This window comes from Patagioenas fasciata, chromosome 1 (assembly GCF_037038585.1).
Source record: "Patagioenas fasciata isolate bPatFas1 chromosome 1, bPatFas1.hap1, whole genome shotgun sequence".
In the NCBI taxonomy this organism is placed as follows: Eukaryota; Metazoa; Chordata; class Aves; order Columbiformes; family Columbidae; genus Patagioenas; species Patagioenas fasciata.
Window position 1 is genome coordinate 189,225,244 of NC_092520.1, and position 24,698 is coordinate 189,249,941.

The 24,698-nt window shown below is 40.8% G+C and overlaps 1 protein-coding gene across 14 annotated transcripts in view; it reads right to left on the reverse strand.

The window, feature by feature from the left end:
• ANKRD26 (ankyrin repeat domain containing 26) overlaps window positions 1-24,698 on the reverse strand; it is a 71,558-nt gene that overhangs the window by 22,555 nt on the left and 24,305 nt on the right. For 11 of the 14 annotated variants that reach the window (XM_071803343.1, XM_071803341.1, XM_071803340.1 and 8 more), the window contains 17 exons: window positions 24,315-24,426; window positions 22,624-22,652; window positions 22,455-22,521; window positions 19,749-19,804; window positions 18,650-18,761; window positions 16,963-16,991; window positions 16,794-16,860; window positions 12,831-12,886; window positions 11,731-11,842; window positions 10,033-10,061; window positions 9,864-9,930; window positions 6,348-6,433; window positions 3,683-4,675; window positions 2,614-2,852; window positions 1,644-1,793; window positions 637-670; window positions 267-405 (listed from right to left, as the gene is read on the reverse strand). In XM_071803343.1, coding sequence (XP_071659444.1) covers window positions 267-405; window positions 637-670; window positions 1,644-1,793; window positions 2,614-2,852; window positions 3,683-4,675; window positions 6,348-6,433; window positions 9,864-9,930; window positions 10,033-10,061; window positions 11,731-11,842; window positions 12,831-12,886; window positions 16,794-16,860; window positions 16,963-16,991; window positions 18,650-18,761; window positions 19,749-19,804; window positions 22,455-22,521; window positions 22,624-22,652; window positions 24,315-24,426 — 2,377 coding nt within the window. The remainder of the gene's footprint in view (window positions 1-266; window positions 406-636; window positions 671-1,643; window positions 1,794-2,613; window positions 2,853-3,682; window positions 4,676-6,347; window positions 6,434-9,863; window positions 9,931-10,032; window positions 10,062-11,730; window positions 11,843-12,830; window positions 12,887-16,793; window positions 16,861-16,962; window positions 16,992-18,649; window positions 18,762-19,748; window positions 19,805-22,454; window positions 22,522-22,623; window positions 22,653-24,314; window positions 24,427-24,698) is intronic. The other 3 variants (XM_071803342.1, XM_071803345.1, XM_065836547.2) reach the window with 3 other exon arrangements.

A 24,698-nucleotide genomic window follows, 5' to 3' on the forward strand; every position in this document is an offset into this window, starting at 1 on the left:
TACTGTATTAGAAGTAGCTGAACTGTACTTTTCAAGAACCTGCTTCTCCAGCTCTGATCAGACAGAGAACCAATGATAAAAGCATGTTTGCTGAAAAGACAGGCAGACTTCTAACCTTAGGCAAGATAATTTAACATCTTTTGAGAGTGATCTCTAATAATAAAGAACTATTAGATCAAAATATAAAACTAAAGTAGCATACAAAGCAATCGCGTTTGAAAAGAGGAACTTGTAACAGCTGAAGACAAAGTGACTTGAAAACATACTCGTGTGATCCACATGAAGCTGTTCTAAAAGCAGCATCGCCTCTTTGCAGGTTGAAGTCGGTAACTCAGCATCCGCTGAAGTTGTGTCAGATGAGCGAGCTAAATCACGGTCAGCAGTTACATCCATTTGTGTGCTGACCTACAAAGAACAAAATATTTTCCGTATACAACTATATACTATTACACATCATTACAAATGCATGAATGATTCATTTCCCTCATTCACAGTCCATAGATTTGGCTCAAATATGTCAAAGCTGCATACTAGCAGTAATTCGTGCAGCTGGTTGATCACTACATAAACACTGTTCCCATCTAAGTGACTGAAACCTGACACGAGCTATTTATCAAGACATTAATTTTACATTACCTTGTTCTTTTCACTCCCTAGTTTTGCTGCAGGTCTGGAAAACAGAAACATATTTCAGTACTGGAATATTTATATTGCATCATGAACAATATCTAAGGTTGTTCTGAAACTTAATGTCAGTAGTGAATTAAACTAAAAATTATTACAAGAATTTTGTTAGATGGAGTTGAAGACTGAAAAAAATTTGTGTAGTATTATGTCTATTGGAAAGCTATTTTTGCCACGAGATACTAAGCAAATAGCTGAAATTACTATTCTCTGCACTTCACCCAAGGTGACAGGAACCTTACAGCTACAGATATATATAGAGAAAGAGACGCAGATACAGAGTTATGTGCATTTGCTATTTAGATCTAGAGGTTTAGCTCTTTTCAGTATTGAGAATCCTTCTCTTACAGGTCAAAGCAGCATAATTTTGGATTCTCTGGTGTACTGGGTCTGGCTGGGATGGAGTTAATTTTCTTCATAGCAGCTCGCACATTGCTGCGTGTTAAATTTCTGACCAGGGCAGTGTTGATAACACACCAATGCTTGAGCTGTTGCTGGACAGTGCTTGGACAGCGTCAACACCTACTGTTTCTCACTTTGCCTCCCACAACAGTAACTTTGGGGCGAGCAAAAAGTCGGGAGGGGATAGAGCTGGAAAAAAAAAATTAAAAAGGCAGAAAGAACTAAGATGCCTGCAGTGGAAGAGTAATTTTGTTCTTTTATAAGTCTTCTCTCTTTTGGAAAAGATAAAATATATATATTTATGCACACACACACACTCACACTCAGGTAATTATTCAGAATTTGTGCACGTCTGACCTTATCATTAACTTGGCTAGTATGCTCAAAGCACTCTAAGCTAAAAACAAGTGGTTTTGAATACAAAGGGCATCAGGTAGTATTGTCATATGAAAGAATAAGAATCATTGTGCACTCAGGTTTACAAAACTTACTGTTAGCTTTTAGGTCAACCTTTATCATGAATAAGTTTTATTGACAATATTCCTTATATTCAGTACCTTCTTTCATCTTGAGATGTTTCACTTGAAGTGCTGTCATCCAGTACTTGAAAATTATTCCCAGCGCAAGAGCTCATCTGCTTATCAGCCTTCTTCTTTGAAGCCTGTCTTTTATTTTTCTTTGAAACTTTGGCATTCAGGGAAGGTTTACTATAAAAGAAAAAAGGAAGGAAGAGAGGAAGGGAGGATCATCAACTGAGTAGCTTTACAGAAAAAAGCCCTGTGAAACAGATGTACTTAAGATGCTGCCCAGAAACAACTGAGATGATGAACACCTATGACTAATACAGAGTTGACTCCAAAGACCCTGGAAGACACTCAAGTATTTTAATAACCTTCCCCTAGGAATGAGCAAGAAATGTGGAATCTGAGCTAGATTCAGGTAAGCTGAAACGTATTTCATATCCCCATTAGAGGAAGTACCTAGAGCAGAGATGCCTTTGAAGGACAGACAAGAAAAAAACTCCTGCTTAAGGTTACGTGAAAATATCTGTGCCTTCATCAAACTTTTGAGCTTGGTTTGGTAATATCTTTTCCCTTTTCCTGACAAAGAGCATCTGGACTTTATGAAAACACCAACTTAAAATAATCTAGAAAAGGGAGAACGCAAAGTAAACTGTAAGTTCCTATTTCCTGGTTGGCCATTTCCTACAAAAATAAATAGGGATTTTTTAAGTCTTCAGCTCTGGTTTTGAGGATGCATTTTGCCTCAGTATTGACAAGGAAATCTGCAGGAATTTGTTTGTTCTTTTGAGCACGCAATAAATCAATACATTTGAACCTCCATTATGAGCTTAGTTTTTTTTTTTAATTTTCCTTTGTTTTTTCTTAAATTTTTGAGAAGCAGTGGACTACTCGGCATGCCTTTCAGTATTGAGGAAACTACTTCAACTACTACAATATTCGAAAACCTAAAAGATACTTAGAGTAGTACTACAAATAAAAATTAGATATTATTTCCTTAGTTTACCCTTTCATTGGCATCTTAATGCATTTCAACCTCTTCTCAGATGAAAAATTCTTTTCGTCTTTGACTTCTGCAGTGTTTCCAGTCTCAATTTTCGAAGAGTCCTTCTTCCTTAGAGTAACCTTTTGTTTCATTTGCTCATCAGTAATGTTGCCTGGTGGTGTATTTAATTTATCAAGATCTTCCTGGTTTGCCATCACCTCAGTTTTGAAACATCTTTGTCTGCTTTTTTCCTTCTCAACCTACAAAAAGAAAGTTAAGCTGCATATATTTCTCAGTATTTCCAGAAGAAACACCATACTCCAGACTGAGTAATTCAGTGTTTACTTCTGAAATCACATACAAAGAAAAAAAATTCATACAGAGAAGCATTCTCACAAAATTACACTACAAAGTGTGTTAAGCCATTGAAAGTACTTTGAATTCACTCATGATTAAAGCGATAACAAAAACATCCCCCCTTAGAAAGAAAACAACAGTGTTTTTTAAAACATGAACAACAAAAAGTGAAAGCATTACTGATGGACAAAGAGTTAGAAGGACTGCCCAATGTTAGTTGTAAAAACACAACAACAAAAATTACGTGGAAGTGTGCGGGGCTACTGTCTCCTTAATGAGGGTAAAAAGAAAAAAGATCCCACATGCACAGGCAGAAATGGTTTCACAGCAGACAGGAATTTTGGTGAAGGACAATGAAGACACACCGTGCAGAAACCACCGCAAATCAATATATCATTCAAGACCCTGTTCAGAAGCTATTTTCATTCTTTGATTCAGAATCAGAATTGACGTCACTGTGCACATTTCTTTTTCTGACAAAGAAGTGAGAATTATTGACACTGGAACTGAGTGCCATCTACTGTTGAACTGGAACAGTAACACAGACTGTTTTCCAAAAACGGGGGAAAAGGACAACTCTCCACTTCTCTCTTTATTCATAACTAACATATTTCCACTAAAACAAAACCCAATTTGCACAAAGTATCTTCCCTTAATGATGAATAGCTGAAGTGAACAGGACCATTGATATGGAGAAAGGCTAAAGAATAAGGAGTGGCAGGTGAACTTCTACCTCTTTTTGCAGCTGTACCTTCTCTTTCTCCAAAGCCAGGAATACTATTTGCAGCACTCCTACCTTACTCTTAAATCTTTCCATATCTTGTTTTAGTTCTTCATCAAGATTCTTTTTCAGTGTGCCACACAACGGCTGAGCATTTGCAAGAAGACTTTCAATTTCTGTTTCTCTTTTATTATTGTCGATAAGGCACTCCCTGGGAACATCACCATTAAATCCAGAGTCTTTTCCAAGTTTCCTTTCTCTTACAAAAAGTGCATTTTCATCACTTGTAGAAACAGATTGTATTTTAGGAAGAATATTAGAAACATCATCCAAAATACTTGTGTTTAAGTTACGTCTTGGGGAATATTCAGGTCTTCCCATTACATTCCTACTACTTCCATTTTCATTCTCCTCCATTTCCATCACAGGCATTTTCTCTTCCTCTCCTTTGGCTAGAGGCACCTTTATATTATCTGCATGGTTTGTGCTGTCGTCTTCATCTGTACTCCAGCTACCTTCCAGATTTGCATTTAAGTTATTTTGATCAGGAAGGACACCAAGACTTGGAATTACAATTTCCGTTTTGGGTACTTTTCCACCTCGCTTAAGTTTAAGATCTCCAAATTCACCTTTATTTTCTAACCTCTTATCTGATTCTGTTGCAAGAGATGAAACAACACAAGAACTCTTCACTTCTTCACTGAAGCCTTCTTCTGACATTTCACCCACAAGGGAAGTAGTTTTTCGAGTTTCATTAATTTCACCAAACAGTTGCTTCAGCTCTGCTGTAATACTTTTAAAATTTGTTTTCAATTCCCTTTTCTCACTTTCAACCCACATTCTTTCGTATCTTTCTTCCCAGGGTTTTGGACTTAACTGCTTGCCAGCACTGTGCATTTCCTCATTTTCCACTAGGGCTTCCTGAGGTGGAATTTCTGCTTTGTCAGTCTGATTTTCACGTGCTGTTTTTTGTATCAAGTTGATAGTTTCTAAAATATATTTATCCTTAAGCAAACAAGTACAGATAGAAAGATTACCAAGGAAAAGGAAGTTACAGTTAATCTAGGCAATTTCTGTTGCAAACTCAGCATTCAACAGAAATAACAGAAATAAGAAAGTTTGAAAGCAATTTTTATAATAAAAAAATCGAGTGACACTAAATTAAAGGTTCACTGAATCATCATTTTCTTAAAAATGCAAGGACCTACTTTAGTTTCTCTTGGACTAGCTACATTTAGATCTTGGATTAGATTCATTTAGACATTAAGGTTGCTTTTACCTTTTATCCTGCCTGCTTTCCGTATGTGGTAGCAGTTATCAAAATGCAATTTTATTGCTTTATTACCATTTTTCATCACAACTGCCTACATTTTCTCACCCTCTTTCCTCCACCATTCTCTGCTGTCTGACATTTTACAGTCCCCTGCCAGGTAAGCTAATACAGCCTGGCTGAACATGACAAGCTTTCCACTGTCCACCACATGGAGAACTGGCAGAGTTAGGACTATATCTTCACCCAAGATTCAGAAATATTAAATTCCATTCCAAGCTCCAAAGAGAAGCATTAATTAGGGAAACCTGTCCATTCCTTCCCTCATCCCCCAAAAAATCAGGAACCCAAGCTTGTATGGAAACTGTACCATGTTGTCGCATGTCCACCCCAGCCCATCTCCCTGACCCCACGCTCTGTTCCTCGATAGCTCTGACTGCTCCAGTCATCTCTCACCCTCCTCCCAACACCCTCACTCCCCATGTGTCTCCTTAGTTCATGGTGCCTTCGAAACAGGGCATGCAGCCTTGGGGTCCCCATGGGCTAAGACCATCCAACTCCTCACTCTCTCTTCTCATTAGCCAGGCCCTTTTCTCCCTCTATACAAATTCCTCCTTCAGAAAAGGGCAGGAGCACCTCAACCAGCCACCACTTGTCTCAGCCTCTCCATTCCCAAGCTCATTGCCCAACTACTACCAGCTTACAGCAGGCTTCAGTTCTGTGCTCTGCCTGTTAAAATTAAGCATGTCCCTCTTTCATGGTGCCTGGGTGTGGGATGGAAGTAATTTGCTCCACTGTCGCTCGAGGTGGTACAGAAGATTCCAGACCTCTCTATCCAGCCCTGTCCTGTGTGCCCAACATGAACAGGATGCCTGCCTTATTCTAGAACGTCCTCTGAAAAAACCCCACAACCTTTTCAAACACTTATTAACATGGTCAAACAAGCACGTATTTTGCAGAGGCAGAGAAAGGATCAGAAAGGTCACCATATTTCAAGTGTTTTTGCTTGATCTTTCTCTCACAAAGAGGAAGAGCAGGCATGTTTAACCAAGCAGATAAGCATATAATAGACTAATCTCTCTCTTCACTTGAATGTGCATTTTGTATAGCGAAAAAATGCATGACTGCACTGTTTATCAGCACTGCACAAAAGGAAGAACACTGGTCAAAATATAAGCAAACCAGCTGGAAACAAGTCAGTATAACAGCAAGCATCCATCATAATGACAAATGTTTTACCCCACCCTTGGAAGACTGTATCCAAATTTACTTCAGACTGTAATACAACTTTCATCTACAGGCCTCTCTCTTCAGCATTATTTACTGACTGGTAAGTTTTTTTTTACCTTGGTGTATAATACAATCAACCAGTTCAGACTCTAATTCAAAGTATTTTGTTTTACATACCTGCATCTCATCATTTTCAAAGGCATCCTTGATGTCTTCTTTTTCAGCTGATGATGACATACGACAGGTAGATCCCGAGCACTCACCTACAGTGAAAAATAGAAGCACTTTTATAACAAGCATGAGTTAAGATTAGTTATTTACACCAAGAGTGCATCTTGAATCATCACATTTGTGAGAGAAATCTTAACACAAAATAACACATCCCCTCAAATCTGTGAGCTCCTAGAGATAAAAGTATCATCATACAGATTTAAGATGCATCTGTGTGAATGTCTTTCTTCCAGAGCATTTTAGTTTTTAATATATAAAGACAATGTGCCAAAGAAATCGATATACATGGTCACAAATAACAAAATTCCTGTTTCTTAAAGGTGCGTGATATCCCTCTCTCTTTCTCTCTGACACACTGTGTGCTATGCAGCAACTGGCTACATTCCACCAGCAATTTTAACTTCCCTGTGTGTTGTGCACAGAAAATGACAAACAACAAAATCACAGCCTGAAATTAGTAAGGCCCCAGCTTTTCTCCACACACGAAACAAATCTGTCTCTAGACATGGATCTGGAACGAGTATTTCAGTCAAACTGCTGCCTCATCTCTTGCAGAAGAAACAAGTAAGACACAATGAAAGACGGGCCTGTGAAATGTTGAGAAACCTTTCGCTTGTACTGTTGAAAACTGGATTCACCTTTCCTCTCCCAGACTCTCTAAGGAATATTGGACAAGTCACAAATGCCTTAGAAGCAGTCACTCAGTCTGAGCTCCCCATTATGCGGTGTCTACCTTGAAACTTTGTTACATCTGAGAATTGGACTCCAAATAGTCCCAGACACAATTTAGAAGCGGCAACTCATTGCCATTGGTTTTGTGGAAGGCACACTTAACACTCTGAAGTCTCAAATATTCAGAAAGAAACAAGTCCCAGCAGCTTTAGTGTGGCACCTGAAAACAGAGGTGGAGGCTTTTCATCTTGAGCACTCTGCACCTCCTTTCCCACTCCACAATTCTACGGCTTCTACACAACAGCCTTTCTATAAACAAAGCTTCACTGCGAAAGAGGTACACAGTATTCTTCCTACAGTGAAAGTGATCAAGACAGGGAGAAAATAGGTATTGTCATAAGAATACAAAAGGGTCCGGTATTAATAACTCACAGGGCCAAACTCACTTCTGGCATTTTCTGCTTTAAGTGACTCGTTTTGCAAGTTCCGCTTCTTGAAAGGAATTACATTAGATAGAAACTTAGAGTCACAACTTGTATGTCTGAATTGGGAACCTAAGCTCCTCAGTCAGTCATACAGGTTTCCAGAGGTCAATCCTAACCTCAGGTTACACAGCGTGAAATAAAAATCTTCTCCTCCCACCTCAGTCACTGGTGGATGCAATTTCCTGGATTTTTTGTAAATTTATTTTTTAGGTATTTTAACATAAGGCATTTCCCAACACACATTAGTCATTACCAGGCTGATAGCACTTATGTCAGAGTTATTATGATGATCTGTTGATGAACTATTGATGACTATAATGTATTTCAGACAATCTGTCAGGTATTAAAGATAATAACAATGATACTTGATTATCTAAGGATAATATTCCATAAGGAAAACACACACTTTTGACTTTTTCTTGTTTTTAAGGATTGCAGAGTAGATTTAGCCTCTACTGATGCTTATAGATATCCCAGTACCAAGCTGTTTGCTGGTGCAAATGAAGGCTCCAACCAGCAATACAAATAAAGGACAGATGTGCAGGTAGTCAAGGACCATTTGTAGATAGCACCACAGAAGGTACCGTAGGGAGTGTTATAAATTATCAATACCAGGATGCTTGGAATAAGTAAACACTTAGCTTCTATACAAATAACCTCTATAATCCGGAGGTCAACATCTTCATTTCCTCCAACAGCTATGCCCAGTTTTTGTAGATGGGTCTTTGTCCCTCTTCCTAGAATTGTGACGTGGCTGGATAACTGGACCCAGCAAGTTCCCCCCTCACCGAGCACACAGCTTTTGGAGTGCTAATTGGGAAGGGTGGCCAGAAGCATTGAAGCCTGATGAAATTCAAGAGGGGTATCTGCATCAACATCACAGTAATTTGTAACACGCTTTCAGAAAACAAAACAAAAAGAACTCAAGAGAGCAGAACTGGGCACAGATTAGGCATAACTAGGCATCCAGTATGTTGATAATTTGCACATAAGCATATTGAGTGATAACAATATCTCCTAGAATGAGAAGAGTCTAGACACACCAGTGTGCTCCGAGTTTCTACTACACCTGGAAGCCTCTCCACTCGAAGTTCAGCAGGAGGTAGTCAATCTCTCAGATAGACAGAACTCCAGCTTCCATTCAAGTCACAAACTGCAATGTGCATGAAGCTTCCTACCATACGACTTCCTAGGTGTGACCACTTCCGGCAAGTAACATGGACGCCACCATTTTGCTTAAAAGACAGATGAAGAATTTTGTGGATACAGGAGAGCTGTGACACCTTTTCTGAGGAATACAGCGCAACACAGACTGAAGAAGGTTTTCTGGTCAACTGTATGTGCCTGAAAGCTGGATAAACTCAGACCTGCCAGCACCCAGACTTCTCTCTGCATACAAAAGATGAAAATGCCCCAACTTTTACTCTGCCTGTTCTCTAGCTAGTATCGAGAGGTGAATTTTAGGGTTCTCTCCAATTAGCCTTTACCACTCCTCTCTCCTCTGAGATTTCCCTCCTCATCAACTGTCTTCCATAATGACTTTGTGCAAATTACAGTGTTTCCGACAAAAGAGAATTCCTGACAACACGCTGACACTGTCATTTCCTCCCACCTTGTCTCTCTTCCCCGCTTCCTTCCCCTGCCTCTCAACCTGCTGGGCAGTTTCCAGCCTCAAAGGAATGTATTTGCTACACGTTCCAAAGCAACTGCCAGACAGGTAGAGAAAAGCCACGTAATTAATCATTCCTGCTACGCACAGCTACAGGATGAGCCCAAGAATGATCCTTTCTGTCTCACCTGTAGCACCTGGACAGCTTAAATTGCAGATCCCTAGCCTGGAATCAGCTACAGCACATGCTCGGGGAACCACAAATATCAGGAAGAGTTTTTTTGAGAAACTGGAAGGAAAGCAAACTTCAGGACTCCCCTGAAAAGGGGAGATGACAACAGGTATAGAGGAGGAAGCCCACCAACATGGAAGGGTATTTGCAGTGTTGAACGGCAGACCAGAGGAGGAGCACACACATGCACAGAGGCATATTTCAGTAGACCTTCTTTTCCCAGAACACCTTGCTAGAACCATTAATTTAATATTAGGAAAAAAACCTGCCAGTACAATGTGTCTGGCCATAAAAAAACCCAAAACACTACAGAGACTGCTATGAACACCTTCAGTATCATCTGCATCTCCTAAACCTAATTCCTCCAACAGATCTGCAAAACAAATAAATCAGATGCTTTCTTTAATACTCCTATCCAGAAAGATTATGAAGCAAAACCCAGAACCACATAAAGTGAATGCTACCTGGATCCTGCTGCCTTTTTTTGGGAGAGGTTTCCTTCATTTCCAAAGCAGATTCTGGAGTCTTCAGCTATAAAAGACACAATCCAATGACAATAAGCCAATTTCAAAGTAACCACATACTATTTAATGAGGACAACAAGCAGGCAATCTGACATGAACTAATACGTACCCGGGAATTGCTGGGTTTCTCTGAAAAGCCTGGAGGTTAAAAAAAAATGTTTTGAAAAATGTTATTTTATTTAATTGAAGGTCTCTCTTACTCCATTCAACATCAGCAGTTTTTACAACTAAGTATTAGTTGAAACCATTCATTCATCAAGAGTATGATACCTGACATTCACTTTGCCTCATCATATAGCATTTGTATTAGTATACCAGAAATGGACAACACACACTTCCCATCACGCACCTTGGATTTAAAAAACAATAATCACAAAACTAGGACAATTCATGTGAAGCAATAAGGTCAGGCTTGTTGAAAGAACAAAATCAAAATACTTAGTCCTTTTGAAGAGCTGAATTCTGCTTTCTAAGAGGATTATTTCAAAAGCCAAATCCGGTCTGCTATAGCGAATGATCACAAAACAGTCCAACAGCTCTACGACTGCAATTCTGCAAGTGTTTTGTGTCAAGGAGTATTTTCCTTTCCATTGATGGGACACGGAAAGCATGGGTGCAGACACAGAAACCTCACACGTGTCATTCAGCGACAGGAAAAACAAAAAATAAAAAAAAAAAAAACAAAAAACCAAAAATCAAGCTAGTTCTCATCAAATTGTTCTGGTTTAGCTTGCAAGGAAACAAACAAATGTTGTTTGGTTGTAATCTGCATTCATAGTATAGTTCCAAATTCATTTTTTCTTTCAATTTTGTCCAACATTAAACCATTTTGAAACCCACACAATCTAGTGGCCCACCTATGTTTCTCAAATCCTCTGCTTAATTCTTTCAGTTTGAATCCTTTCATGAAATGAGTCTGTGAAGTGTTACTATGAACGGCTCCACAGCAAAATTTTTGTATTAAAAAAAAAAAACCAACATTAAAAGCAACCGGTATTTGATTTCACTTAACTTGGTGGTCTAGCACTATGGAAACACCTTAGATTACCATAATGGCCTTTCACCCCCTTTCCACAGGGATTTTAAACCTGCCTTAGTGGAATCACACAAAGCAGACTTCCACGACAACTACTCAACAAGTAGGTTTACAAGCTCCCAGGAGTTTGTCAAGTTTGGCTTGTAGCTTACTAAACTCCAACTAGATTAGCTTCTTCAGTTGTCCTGTTGTACCTATACTAGAAGCAGGATCGACAAACCACTTGGTAAAGGAGAAGTTCTTCTGGAGAGAGTTCGACCCCAAGAGCAAAACTTCCCTGCCATCCTATGCTCAAGATGCTAGAGAGACAGTATCACAAAATACAGGCAGAAACCCTTAGCAACAAAACCTGAACTTTCGGTCCCATTTTAGCTCTTAGGCAAAGCGAAACAGAAAGCTATCAAAAATTTAGCTGGGGGAAAAAATGTTTAGCCGGATCACAGATTTCTTCTGATGCATTAGCATCCAATAACGTTTAAGTGTTCAGACAGGTCAGTCCTAAACCACATACACTTTCATCACCATGCAACAAGAACCTGAATCCAAAAAAACACAAACACGTCCAAAGAACACACATAATGCAAACAAGACAACTTCCTTTACAAAGTGGTCAGCAAGCGCTATGTTTACTGGTGTTAATTCAAATAGTAAGCACTTCATTGCTACAGCATGCACCCGCATCGTAACAGCATTGCTAAGACAGACACTGCTAAAAGTTCACTTTAGTCTATAAATGCCTACAGACAAACATCTCGTCCCCCAGGAAGTTACCGTTGTTGCATCCCTCTGAGACAATCTTGGAGTATATTCCATGTCTGTCTGTAGCTGGGACAAACACACCGGACGATACTTGTCTCATACCTTCACAATCCGACTCTACAATCTAAAACATACGCATGACAATCAGTACAAATGCAATTTTCAACTCATTTCTATGCAAAAAGCCAACTTGCACAGCATGGTATCAAGTATATTAGAGGTACAGAAACTTTTTATAAGACCCCAGGAAAGGACACGCCAAGATGTACTATACTGGAAAACCACAACAGTTGTGTGTGTTTTCAGGTCTTAGGTAAAAACCTTACAACTCATCTAAACTACTCTGTCACACTGAGAAACTGGACAGCCAGAAAAGAAAACTAACATGGCAACTCAAGACGTGGGCTGTGAACCAATAGCTGCAGGTCTGTGGTGATCCAACTTCCGTACTGAACTAGCAGCTGACATTCAAGTTTGTGCTTATGTTTCTTAGGCACGCATCCTGCATGGTGAGGGAATACAATGAAACTCCCAACCACAAGGGCAATTTGGATTGAATGAAGACTAGCAAGGCAGAGCTTACAGAAACTCAGGCTTTCCCCCCACCAAAAAAAGAAAAAAAAATAATTTAGTCCTTAGTCCTGTATTTTTAAGAAGAGGGTAGGAAAGAGTTTGTTTTTTTCTCACAAGCAAAGCCAGAGGGGGTTAGCTACAGACCCTGCTTGATTCCTTCTAGCCCGCCTATTACCACAGACAGAACTAAAAGGGCAAATACAGCCAGGATCTGTGGTATCTGGTTAACATTACTTCCAAAAAGGGCTGGAGTACACCTACAAAAAGGTAGAGGGGATCCAATTAGAAGAAGTTAACCATCTAGGTTATAGACCCTAAGGGAAATCACTGACCAGGTCAGCAGAGTAGGGCTGCATGGTGAAAAAGCAACAATCCTGCCAGGCCCTGGTTACAAACTTAGAGTAGAAGCAGTAGAAGAAATCAGCCTTATCAGCGTCAGGGCTCCAGGCAACAGCAAGCTCTCAAGTGCCTCTGGATCTTACTCCTCCCCTCCGTGCACCCCTTCTAGTGGGGACCCCCGAGTCTTCCACAGACAGTACCTCAGAATCCCAGGGAGAATCATTATCTTCCTCTGCTCCCTCTGCTGGCAGGTCACCTATAAATGAGGTAACAAGTGAGACACTGAGTGGTTTTAGTTCACTCTGCTTTTCCCCATCGGTCAAGCCCTGCATCCAAAAGACGCGCAGCGGTTCTCTTGCTAAGGACAACCTAAGAAGTGAGTGTTTCTTCACACCTGGCCACATCATGGTATCTCCTTTTCACTGCCACCTCCTCTTGCCTCCTTTGCAGCAAAATATGGATATGCACAACAGCTTACACAGCTACAAGCAACACCCAACCCAATTCAGGAAGAGACTCCTGCATGCTGCAGTCCGGTGAGACACAGAGTTTAGGTCACCTGCTCTCCAGCCTACAGCTCCAGAATTTGGCATTTACTAATACTTTCCGCTGCACAGGAGGCAACGTAGAAACACTGTCCAAACATCCTCACACTAAAATCATCAAGCAATAATGCTCGTTTTTTAGTGCCACCAAGAAAGCTCTTCCTGGACAGAGGGGTGCTACCCTGCACCTTCCCAGATGCTCAACACCTAAGCACTGCCTCCGAATGGGCTCACAGCTCAAACACACCCCAAACACGCAAAAGTTGTTTCTGCCTTAGGGCATTAACATCCAAATCTCTTCTCCACCACACAAACAAAAGGTTCAGTCTCAGTGGGTTCCTGGTCAGATGAAACTATCTTCTTTTAGCTCTTTTAAGCTACTCCATTAGGTAAAACTGACTCAGGATTCACTCATGTGACTTTTAGTGCTCTCTCCAATTAGCCTTTACCACTCCTCTCTCCCCTGAGATTTCCCTCCTCATCAATTGTCTTCCATAGTGACTTTGTGCAGATTACAGTGCAAAGCAGCTACTCTTCTATGCAGAAAACATAGGAACAACACTACTGACCCAAACTGACCCAACACTATTGACCCAAAAATATATTTTAATAAGCTCTTATGAGTAGTAACACAGTAAATAGAACGGGAAGTCTAATCTCTCATTGAACACTCAGTTGTGCAAGATACTGCACCTTTTTTCCAGATTTATGAAAGAAACTTGTGAAGGATGGCATTCAGGCCTTTTAGAGTCATACGTATTTGTGCCGCAGCAACTGTGATGCTTTGCTGAAGCAATCTAAATTGCTTAAAACCAAAATCCAACCGTAAAAGTTGGAAAGAAATTGTCACGTGTACTTCTTAACACTTGATCTTCAAGATAACACATGGGTAAACACTACCATGGCACAAACGAATAAAGACACACAGAAAAGTAGCTGACATGAAACGAGCTACGAAAAAGATGGTTGTTCTGTGTTTGTAATATTATGCAAAAGTATATATAACGTAATGATCCGCTATGGGGCTACATCTCACATTGTTGTGTAATACAGACAAAACGAGAACTCATGCTTGAACAACTTTTAACAAACCTCTATGCATCTTACAAAAACACTATCACCACAAAATAAAGGGCACAAGAGGACCTGCTCTTGCTTACCCACTGCAAAGACATGAGAGAGACAAGAAGAGCGAGAGGAAGAGGTGGTGAAGAGTGACAGGAGGAGTGGAAGAGCAAGAGGAGAGAGAGACAGAGAGACAGAGAGACAGAGAGACAGAGAGACAGAGAGACAGAGAGACAGAGAGACAGAGAGACAGAGAGACAGAGAGACAGAGAGACAGAGAGACAGAGAGACAGAGAGACAGAGAGACAGAGAGACAGAGAGACAGAGAGACAGAGAGACAGAGAGACAGAGAGACAGAGAGACAGAGAGACAGAGAGACAGAGAGACAGAGAGACAGAGAGACAGAGAGACAGAGAGACAGAGAGACAGAGAGACAGAGAGACAGAGAGACAGAGAGACAGAGAGACAGAGAGACAGAGAGACAGAGAGACAGAGAGACAGAGAGACAGAGAGACAGAGAGACAGAGAGACAGAGAGACAGAGAGACAGAGAGACAGAGAGACAGAGAGACAGAGAGACAGAGAGACAGAGAGACAGAGAGACAGAGAGACAGAGAGACAGAGAGACAGAGAGACAGAGAGACAGAGAGACAGAGAGACAGAGAGACAGAGAGACAGAGAGACAGAGAGACAGAGAGACAGAGAGACAGAGAGACAGAGAGACAGAGAGACAGAGAGACAGAGAGACAGAGAGACAGAGAGACAGAGAGACAGAGAGACAGAGAGACAGAGAGACAGAGAGACAGAGAGACAGAGAGACAGAGAGACAGAGAGACAGAGAGACAGAGAGACAGAGAGACAGAGAGACAGAGAGACAGAGAGACAGAGAGACAGAGAGACAGAGAGACAGAGAGACAGAGAGACAGAGAGACAGAGAGACAGAGAGACAGAGAGACAGAGAGACAGAGAGACAGAGAGACAGAGAGACAGAGAGACAGAGAGACAGAGAGACAGAGAGACAGAGAGACAGAGAGACAGAGAGACAGAGAGACAGAGAGACAGAGAGACAGAGAGACAGAGAGACAGAGAGACAGAGAGACAGAGAGACAGAGAGACAGAGAGACAGAGAGACAGAGAGACAGAGAGACAGAGAGACAGAGAGACAGAGAGACAGAGAGACAGAGAGACAGAGAGACAGAGAGACAGAGAGACAGAGAGACAGAGAGACAGAGAGACAGAGAGACAGAGAGACAGAGAGACAGAGAGACAGAGAGACAGAGAGACAGAGAGACAGAGAGACAGAGAGACAGAGAGACAGAGAGACAGAGAGACAGAGAGACAGAGAGACAGAGAGACAGAGAGACAGAGAGACAGAGAGACAGAGAGACAGAGAGACAGAGAGACAGAGAGACAGAGAGACAGAGAGACAGAGAGACAGAGAGACAGAGAGACAGAGAGACAGAGACAGAGAGGGAGAGATTGTTCCTAGGGAGAAGTTTAATCTCTATTATTACCAAAAGAAATATGGTACTTTTTTTATCCCCCTAAAGCAAGGATGCCAAGGGATTTGGAACCATTTGTATTCTATACTTCAAAGATACAAGTTCACTTACTTGCTGAGAGATCTGTTCACCCCTCTGTCATTTATATTTTCAATAGCTGAATGTAGCAACTCTTAAAAACTCATCTCAATAGTACATATGGAAATCAATAAAAGTTAAAACAAGGAAACTAAAAAACCATTAAAGTCATATATCCTCCCTCCGATTTATAGTGGACCAACTAGCTGTTTCACTTTTATCCTTGCTTCCAAAAAAAGAGAACTCCTGACAACACGCTGACACTGTCATTTCCTCCCACCTTGTCTCTCTTCCCCGCTTCCTTCCCCTGCCTCTCAACCTGCTGGGCAGTTTCCAGCCTCAAAGGAATGTATTTGCTACACGTTCCAAAGCAACTGCCAGACAGGTAGAGAAAAGCCACGTAATCAATCATTCCTGCTACGTACAGCTACAGGATGAGTCCAAGAATGATCCTTTCTGTCTCACCTGTAGCACCTGGACAGCTTAAATTGCAGATCCCTAGCCCGGAATCAGCTACAGCACATGCTCGGGGAACCACAAATATCAGGAAGGGTTTTTTTTGAGAAACTGGAAGGAAAAAAAACTTCAGGACTCCCCTGAAAAGGGGAGATGACAGCAGGTATAGAGGAGGAAGCCCACCAACATGGAAGGGTATTTGCAGTGTTGAACGGCAGACCAGAGGAGGAGCACACACATGCACAGAGGCATATTTCAGTAGACCTTCTTTTCCCAGAACACCTTGCTAGAACCATTAATTTAATATTAGGAAAAAAACCTGCCAGTACAATGTGTCTGGCCATAAAAAAACCCAAAACACTACAGAGACTGCTATGAACACCTTCAGTATCATCTGCATCTCCTAAACCTAATTCCTCCAACAGATCTGCAAAACAAATAAATCAGATGCTTTCTTTAATACTCCTATCCAGAAAGATTATGAAGCGAAACCCAGAACCACATAAAGTAAATGTTACCTGGATCCTGCTGCCTTTTTTTGGGAGAGGTTTCCTTCATTTCCAAAGCAGATTCTGGAGTCTTCAGCTATAAAAGACACAATCCAATGACAATAAGCCAATTTCAACGTAACCACATACTATTTAATGAGGACAACAAGTAGGCAATCTGACATGAACTAATACGTACCTGGGAATTGCTGGGTTTCTCTGAAAAGCCTGGAGGTTAAAAAAAAATGTTTTGAAAAATGTTATTTTATTTAATTGAAGGTCTCTTTTACTCCATTCAACATCAGCAGTTTTTACAACTAAGTATTAGTTGAAACCATTCATTCATCAAGAGTATGATACCTGACATTCACTTTGCCTCATCATATAGCATTTGTATTAGTATACCAGAAATGGACAACACACACTTCCCATCACGCACCTTGGATTTAAAAAACAATAATCACAAAACTAGGACAATTCATGTGAAGCAATAAGGTCAGGCTTGTTGAAAGAACAAAATCAAAATACTTAGTCCTTTTGAAGAGCTGAATTCTGCTTTCTAAGAGGATTATTTCAAAAGCCAAATCCGGTCTGCTATAGCGAATGATCACAAAACAGTCCAACAGCTCTACGACTGCAATTCTGCAAGTGTTTTGTGTCAAGGAGTATTTTCCTTTCCATTGATGGGACACGGAAAGCATGGGTGCAGACACAGAAACCTCACACGTGTCGTTCAGCGACAGGAAAAACAAAATATAAAAAAAAAAACAAAAATCAAGCTAGTTCTCATCAAATTGTTCTGGTTTAGCTTGCAAGGAAACAAACAAGTGTTGTTTGGTTGTAATCTGCATTCATAGTATAGTTCCCAATTCATTTTTTCTTTCAATTTTGTCCAACATTAAATCATTTTGAAACCCACACAATCTAGTGGCCCACCTATGTTTCTCAAATCCTCTGCTTAATTCTTTCAGTTTGAATCCTTTCATGAAATGAGTCTGTGAAGTGTTACTATGAACGGCTCCACAGCAAAATTTTTGTATTAAAAAAAAAAAACCAACATTAAAAGCAACCGGTATTTGATTTCACTTAACTTGGTGGTCTAGCACTATGGAAACACCTTAGATTACCATAATGGCCTTTCACCCCCTTTCCACAGGGATTTTAAACCTGCCTTAGTGGAATCACACAAAGCAGACTTCCACGACAACTACTCAACAAGTAGGTTTACAAGCTCCCAGGAGTTTGTCAAGTTTGGCTTGTAGCTTACTAAACTCCAACTGGATTAGCTTCTTCAGTTGTCCTGTTGTACCTATACTAGAAGCAGGATCGACAAACCACTTGGTAAAGGAGAAGTTCTTCTGGAGAGAGTTCTACCCCAAGAGCAAAACTTCCCTGCCATCCTATGCTCAAGATGCTAGAGAGACAGTATCACAAAATACAGGCAGAAACCCTTAGCAACAAAACCTGAACTTTCGGTCCCATTTTAGCTCTTAGGCAAAGCGAAACAGAAAGCTATCAAAAATTTAGCTGGGGGAAAAAATGTTTAGCCGGATCACAGATTTCTTCTGATGCATTAGCATCCAATAACGTTTAAGTGTTCAGACAAGTCAGTCCTAAACCACATACACTTTCATCATCATGCAACAAGAACCTGAATCCAAAAGAATACAAACACATCCAAAGAACACACATAATGCAAACAAGACAACTTCCTTTACAAAGTGGTCAGCAAGCGCTATGATTACTGGTGTTAATTCAAATAGTAAGCACTTCATTGCTATAGCATGCACCCGCATCGTAACAGCATTGCTAAGACAGACACTGCTAAAAGTTCACTTTAGTCTATAAATGCCTACAGACAAACATCTCGTCCCCCAGGAAGTTACCGTTGTTGCATTCCTCTGAGACAATCTTGGAGTATATTCCATGTCTGTCTGTAGCTGGGAGAAACACACCGGACGATACTTGCCTCATACCTTCACAATCCGACTCTACAATCTAAAACATATGCATGACAATCAGTACAAATGCAATTTTCAACTCATTTCTATGCAAAAAGCCAACTTGCACAGCATGGTATCAAGTATATTAGAGGTACAAAAACCTTTTATAAGACCCCAGGAAAGGACACGCCAAGATGTACTATACTGGAAAACCACAACAGTTGTGTGTGTTTTCAGGTCTTAGGCAAAAACCTTACAACTCATCTAAACTACTCTGTCACACTGAGAAACTGGACAGCCAGAAAAGAAAACTAACATGGCAACTCAAGACGTGGGCTGTGAACCAATAGCTGCAGGTCTGTGGTGATCCAACTTCCGTACTGAACTAGCAGCTGACATTCAAGTTTGTGCTTATGTTTCTTAGGCACGCATCCTGCATGGTGAGGGAATACAACGATACTCCCAACCACAAGGGCAATTTGGATTGAATGAAGACTAGCAAGGCAGAGCTTACAGAAACTCAGGTTTTCCCCCCACCAAAAAAAGAAAAAAAAAAATTTAGTCCTTAGTCCTGTATTTTTAAGAAGAGGGTAGGAAAGAGTTTGTTTTTTTCTCACAAGCAAAGCCAGAGGGGGTTAGCTACAGACCCTGCTTGATTCCTTCTAGCCCGCCTATTACCACAGACAGAACTAAAAGGGCAAATACAGCCAGGATCTGTGGTATCTGGTTAACATTACTTCCAAAAAGGGCTGGAGTACACCTACAAAAAGGTAGAGGGGATCCAATTAGAAGCAGTTAACCATCTAGGTTATAGACCCTAAGGGAAATCACTGACCAGGTCAGCAGAGTAGGGCTGCATGGTGAAAAAGCAACAATCCTGCCAGGCCCTGGTTACAAACATAGAGTAGAAGCAGTAGAAGAAATCAGCCTTATCAGCGTTAGGGCTCCAGGCAACAGCAAGCTCTCAAGTGCCTCTGGATCTTACTCCTCCCCTCCGTGCACCCCTTCTAGTGGGGACCCCCAAGTCTTCCACAGACAGTACCTCAGAATCCCAGGGAGAATCATTATCTTCCTCTGCTCCCTCTGCTGGCAGGTCACCTACAAATGAGGTAACAAGTGAGACACTGAGTGGTTTTAGTTCACTCTGCTTTTCCCCATCGGTCAAGCCCTGCATCCAAAAGACGCGCAGCGGTTCTCTTGCTAAGGACAACCTAAGAAGTGAGTGTTTCTTCACACCTGGCCACATCATGGTATCTCCTTTTCACTGCCACCTCCTCTTGCCTCCTTTGCAGCAAAATATGGATATGCACAACAGCTTACACAGCTACAAGCAACACCCAACCCAATTCAGGAAGAGACTCCTGCATGCTGCAGTCCGGTGAGACACAGAGTTTAGGTCACCTGCTCTCCAGCCTACAGCTCCAGAATTTGGCATTTACTAATACTTTCCGCTGCACAGGAGGCAACGTAGAAACACTGTCCAAACATCCTCACACTAAAATCATCAAGCAATAATGCTCGTTTTTTAGTGCCACCAAGAAAGCTCTTCCTGGACAGAGGGGTGCTACCCTGCACCTTCCCAGATGCTCAACACCTAAGCACTGCCTCCGAAACACAGAGTATGGGCTCACAGCTCAAACACACCCCAAACACGCAAAAGTTGTTTCTGCCTTAGGGCATTAACATCCAAATCTCTTCTCCACCACACAAACAAAAGGTTCAGTCTCAGTGGGTTCCTGGTCAGATGAAACTATCTTCTTTTAGCTCTTTTAAGCTACTCCATTAGGTAAAACTGACTCAGGATTCACTCATGTGACTTTTAGTGCTCTCTCCAATTAGCCTTTACCACTCCTCTCTCCCCTGAGATTTCCCTCCTCATCAATTGTCTTCCATAGTGACTTTGTGCAGATTACAGTGCAAAGCAGCTACTCTTCTATGCAGAAAACATAGGAACAACACTACTGACCCAAACTGACCCAACACTATTGACCCAAAAATATATTTTAATAAGCTCTTATGAGTAGTAACACAGTAAATAGAACGGGAAATCTAATCTCTCATTGAACACTCAGTTGTGCAAGATACTGCACCTTTTTTCCAGATTTATGAAAGAAACTTGTGAAGGATGGCATTCAGGCCTTTTAGAGTCATACGTATTTGTGCCGCAGCAACTGTGATGCTTTGCTGAAGCAATCTAAATTGCTTAAAACCAAAATCCAACCGTAAAAGTTGGAAAGAAATTGTCACGTGTACTTCTTAACACTTGATCTTCAAGATAACACATGGGTAAACACTAACATGGCACAAACGAATAAAGACACACAGAAAAGTAGCTGACATGAAACGAGCTACGAAAAAGATGGTTGTTCTGTGCTTGTAATATTATGCAAAAGTATATATAACGTAATGATCCGCTATGGGGCTACATCTCACATTGTTGTGTAATACAGACAAAACGAGAACTCATGCTTGAACAACTTTTAACAAACCTCTATGCATCTTACAAAAACACTATCACCACAAAATAAAGGGCACAAGAGGACCTGCTCTTGCTTACCCACTGCAAAGACATGAGAGAGACAAGAAGAGCGAGAGCAAGAGGTGGTGAAGAGTGACAGGAGGAGTGGAAGAGCAAGACGAGAGAGAGAGAGAGAGAGAGACAGAGAGGGAGAGATTGTTCCTAGGGAGAAGTTTAATCTCTATTATTACCAAAAGAAATATGGTACTTTTTTTATCCCCCTAAAGCAAGGATGCCAAGGGATTTGGAACCATTTGTATTCTATACTTCAAAGATACAAGTTCACTTACTTGCTGACAGATCTGTTCACCCCTCTGTCATTTATATTTTCAATAGCTGAATGTAGCAACTCTTAAAAACTCATCTCAATAGTAAATATGGAAATCAATAAAAGTTAAAACAAGGAAACTAAAAAACCATTAAAGTCATATATCCTCCCTCCGATTTATAGTGGACCAACTAGCTGTTTCACTTTTATCCTTGCTTCCAAAAAAAGAGAACTCCTGACAACACGCTGACACTGTCATTTCCTCCCACCTTGTCTCTCTTCCCCGCTTCCTTCCCCTGCCTCTCAACCTGCTGGGCAGTTTCCAGCCTCAAAGGAATGTATTTGCTACACGTTCCAAAGCAACTGCCAGACAGGTAGAGAAAAGCCACGTAATTAATCATTCCTGCTACGTACAGCTACAGGATGAGCCCAAGAATGATCCTTTCTGTCTCACCTGTAGCACCTGGACAGCTTAAATTGCAGATCCCTAGCCCAGAATCAGCTACAGCACGTGCTCGGGGAACCACAAATATCAGGAAGGGTTTTTTTGAGAAACTGGAAGGAAAGCAAACTTCAGGACTCCCCTGAAAAGGGGAGATGACAGCAGGTATAGAGGAGGAAGCCCACCAACATGGAAGGGTATTTGCAGCGTTGAACGGCAGACCAGAGGAGGAGCACACACATGCACAGAGGCATATTTCAGTAGACCTTCTTTTCCCAGAACACCTTGCTAGAACCATTAATTTAATATTAGGAAAAAAACCTGCCAGTACAATGTGTCTGGCCATAAAAAAACCCAAAACACTACAGAGACTGCTATGAACACCTTCAGTATCATCTGCATCTCCTAAACCTAATTCCTCCAACAGATCTGCAAAACAAATAAATCAGATGCTTTCTTTAATACTCCTATCCAGAAAGATTATGAAGCGAAACCCAGAACCACATAAAGTGAATGTTACCTGGATCCTGCTGCCTTTTTTTGGGAGAGGTTTCCTTCATTTCCAAAGCAGATTCTGGAGTCTTCAGCTATAAAAGACACAATCCAATGACAATAAGCCAATTTCAAAGTAACCACATACTATTTAATGAGGACAACAAGCAGGCAATCTGACATGAACTAATACGTACCTGGGAATTGCTGGGTTTCTCTGAAAAGCCTGGAGGTTAAAAAAAAATGTTTTGAAAAATGTTATTTTATTTAATTGAAGGTCTCTTTTACTCCATTCAACATCAGCAGTTTTTACAACTAAGTATTAGTTGAAACCATTCATTCATCAAGAGTATGATACCTGACATTCACTTTGCCTCATCATATAGCATTTGTATTAGTATACCAGAAATGGACAACACACACTTCCCACCACGCACCTTGGATTTAAAAAACAATAATCACAAAACTAGGACAATTCATGTGAAGCAATAAGGTCAGGCTTGTTGAAAGAACAAAATCAAAATACTTAGTCCTTTTGAAGAGCTGAATTCTGCTTTCTAAGAGGATTATTTCAAAAGCCAAATCCGGTCTGCTATAGCGAATGATCACAAAACAGTCCAACAGCTCTACGACTGCAATTCTGCAAGTGTTTTGTGTCAAGGAGTATTTTCCTTTCCATTGATGGGACACGGAAAACATGGGTGCAGACACAGAAACCTCACACGTGTCATTCAGCGACAGGAAAAACAAAAAATAAAAAAAAAAAAAAAAATCAAGCTAGTTCTCATCAAATTGTTCTGGTTTAGCTTGCAAGGAAACAAACAAATGTTGTTTGGTTGTAATCTGCATTCATAGTATAGTTCCAAGTTCATTTTTTCTTTCAATTTTGTCCAACATTAAATCATTTTGAAACCCACACAATCTAGTGGCCCACCTATGTTTCTCAAATCCTCTGCTTAATTCTTTCAGTTTGAATCCTTTCATGAAATGAGTCTGTGAAGTGTTACTATGAACGGCTCCACAGCAAAATTTTTGTATTAAAAAAAAAAAAAAAAACAACATTAAAAGCAACCGGTATTTGATTTCACTTAACTTGGTGGTCTAGCACTATGGAAACACCTTAGATTACTATAATGGCCTTTCACCCCCTTTCCACAGGGATTTTAAACCTGCCTTAGTGGAATCACACAAAGCAGACTTCCACGACAACTACTCAACAAGTAGGTTTACAAGCTCCCAGGAGTTTGTCAAGTTTGGCTTGTAGCTTACTAAACTCCAACTGGATTAGCTTCTTCAGTTGTCCTGTTGTACCTATACTAGAAGCAGGATCGACAAACCACTTGGTAAAGGAGAAGTTCTTCTGGAGAGAGTTCTACCCCAAGAGCAAAACTTCCCTGCCATCCTATGCTCAAGATGCTAGAGAGACAGTATCACAAAATACAGGCAGAAACCCTTAGCAACAAAACCTGAACTTTCGGTCCCATTTTAGCTCTTAGGCAAAGCGAAACAGAAAGCTATCAAAAATTAAGCTGGGGGAAAAAATGTTTAGCCGGATCACAGATTTCTTCTGATGCATTAGCATCCAATAACGTTTAAGTGTTCAGACAGGTCAGTCCTAAACCACATACACTTTCATCACCATGCAACAAGAACCTGAATCCAAAAAAATACAAACACGTCCAAAGAACACACATAATGCAAACAAGACAACTTCCTTTACAAAGTGGTCAGCAAGCGCTATGATTACTGGTGTTAATTCAAATAGTAAGCACTTCATTGCTATAGCATGCACCCGCATCGTAACAGCATTGCTAAGACAGACACTGCTAAAAGTTCACTTTAGTCTATAAATGCCTACAGACAAACATCTCGTCCCCCAGGAAGTTACCGTTGTTGCATTCCTCTGAGACAATCTTGGAGTATATTCCATGTCTGTCTGTAGCTGGGACGAACACACCGGACGATACTTGCCTCATACCTTCACAATCCGACTCTACAATCTAAAACATATGCATGACAATCAGTACAAATGCAATTTTCAACTCATTTCTATGCAAAAAGCCAACTGGCACAGCATGGTATCAAGTATATTAGAGGTACAAAAACCTTTTATAAGACCCCAGGAAAGGACACGCCAAGATGTACTATACTGGAAAACCACAACAGTTGTGTGTGTTTTCAGGTCTTAGGCAAAAACCTTACAACTCATCTAAACTATTCTGTCACACTGAGAAACTGGACAGCCAGAAAAGAAAACTAACATGGCAACTCA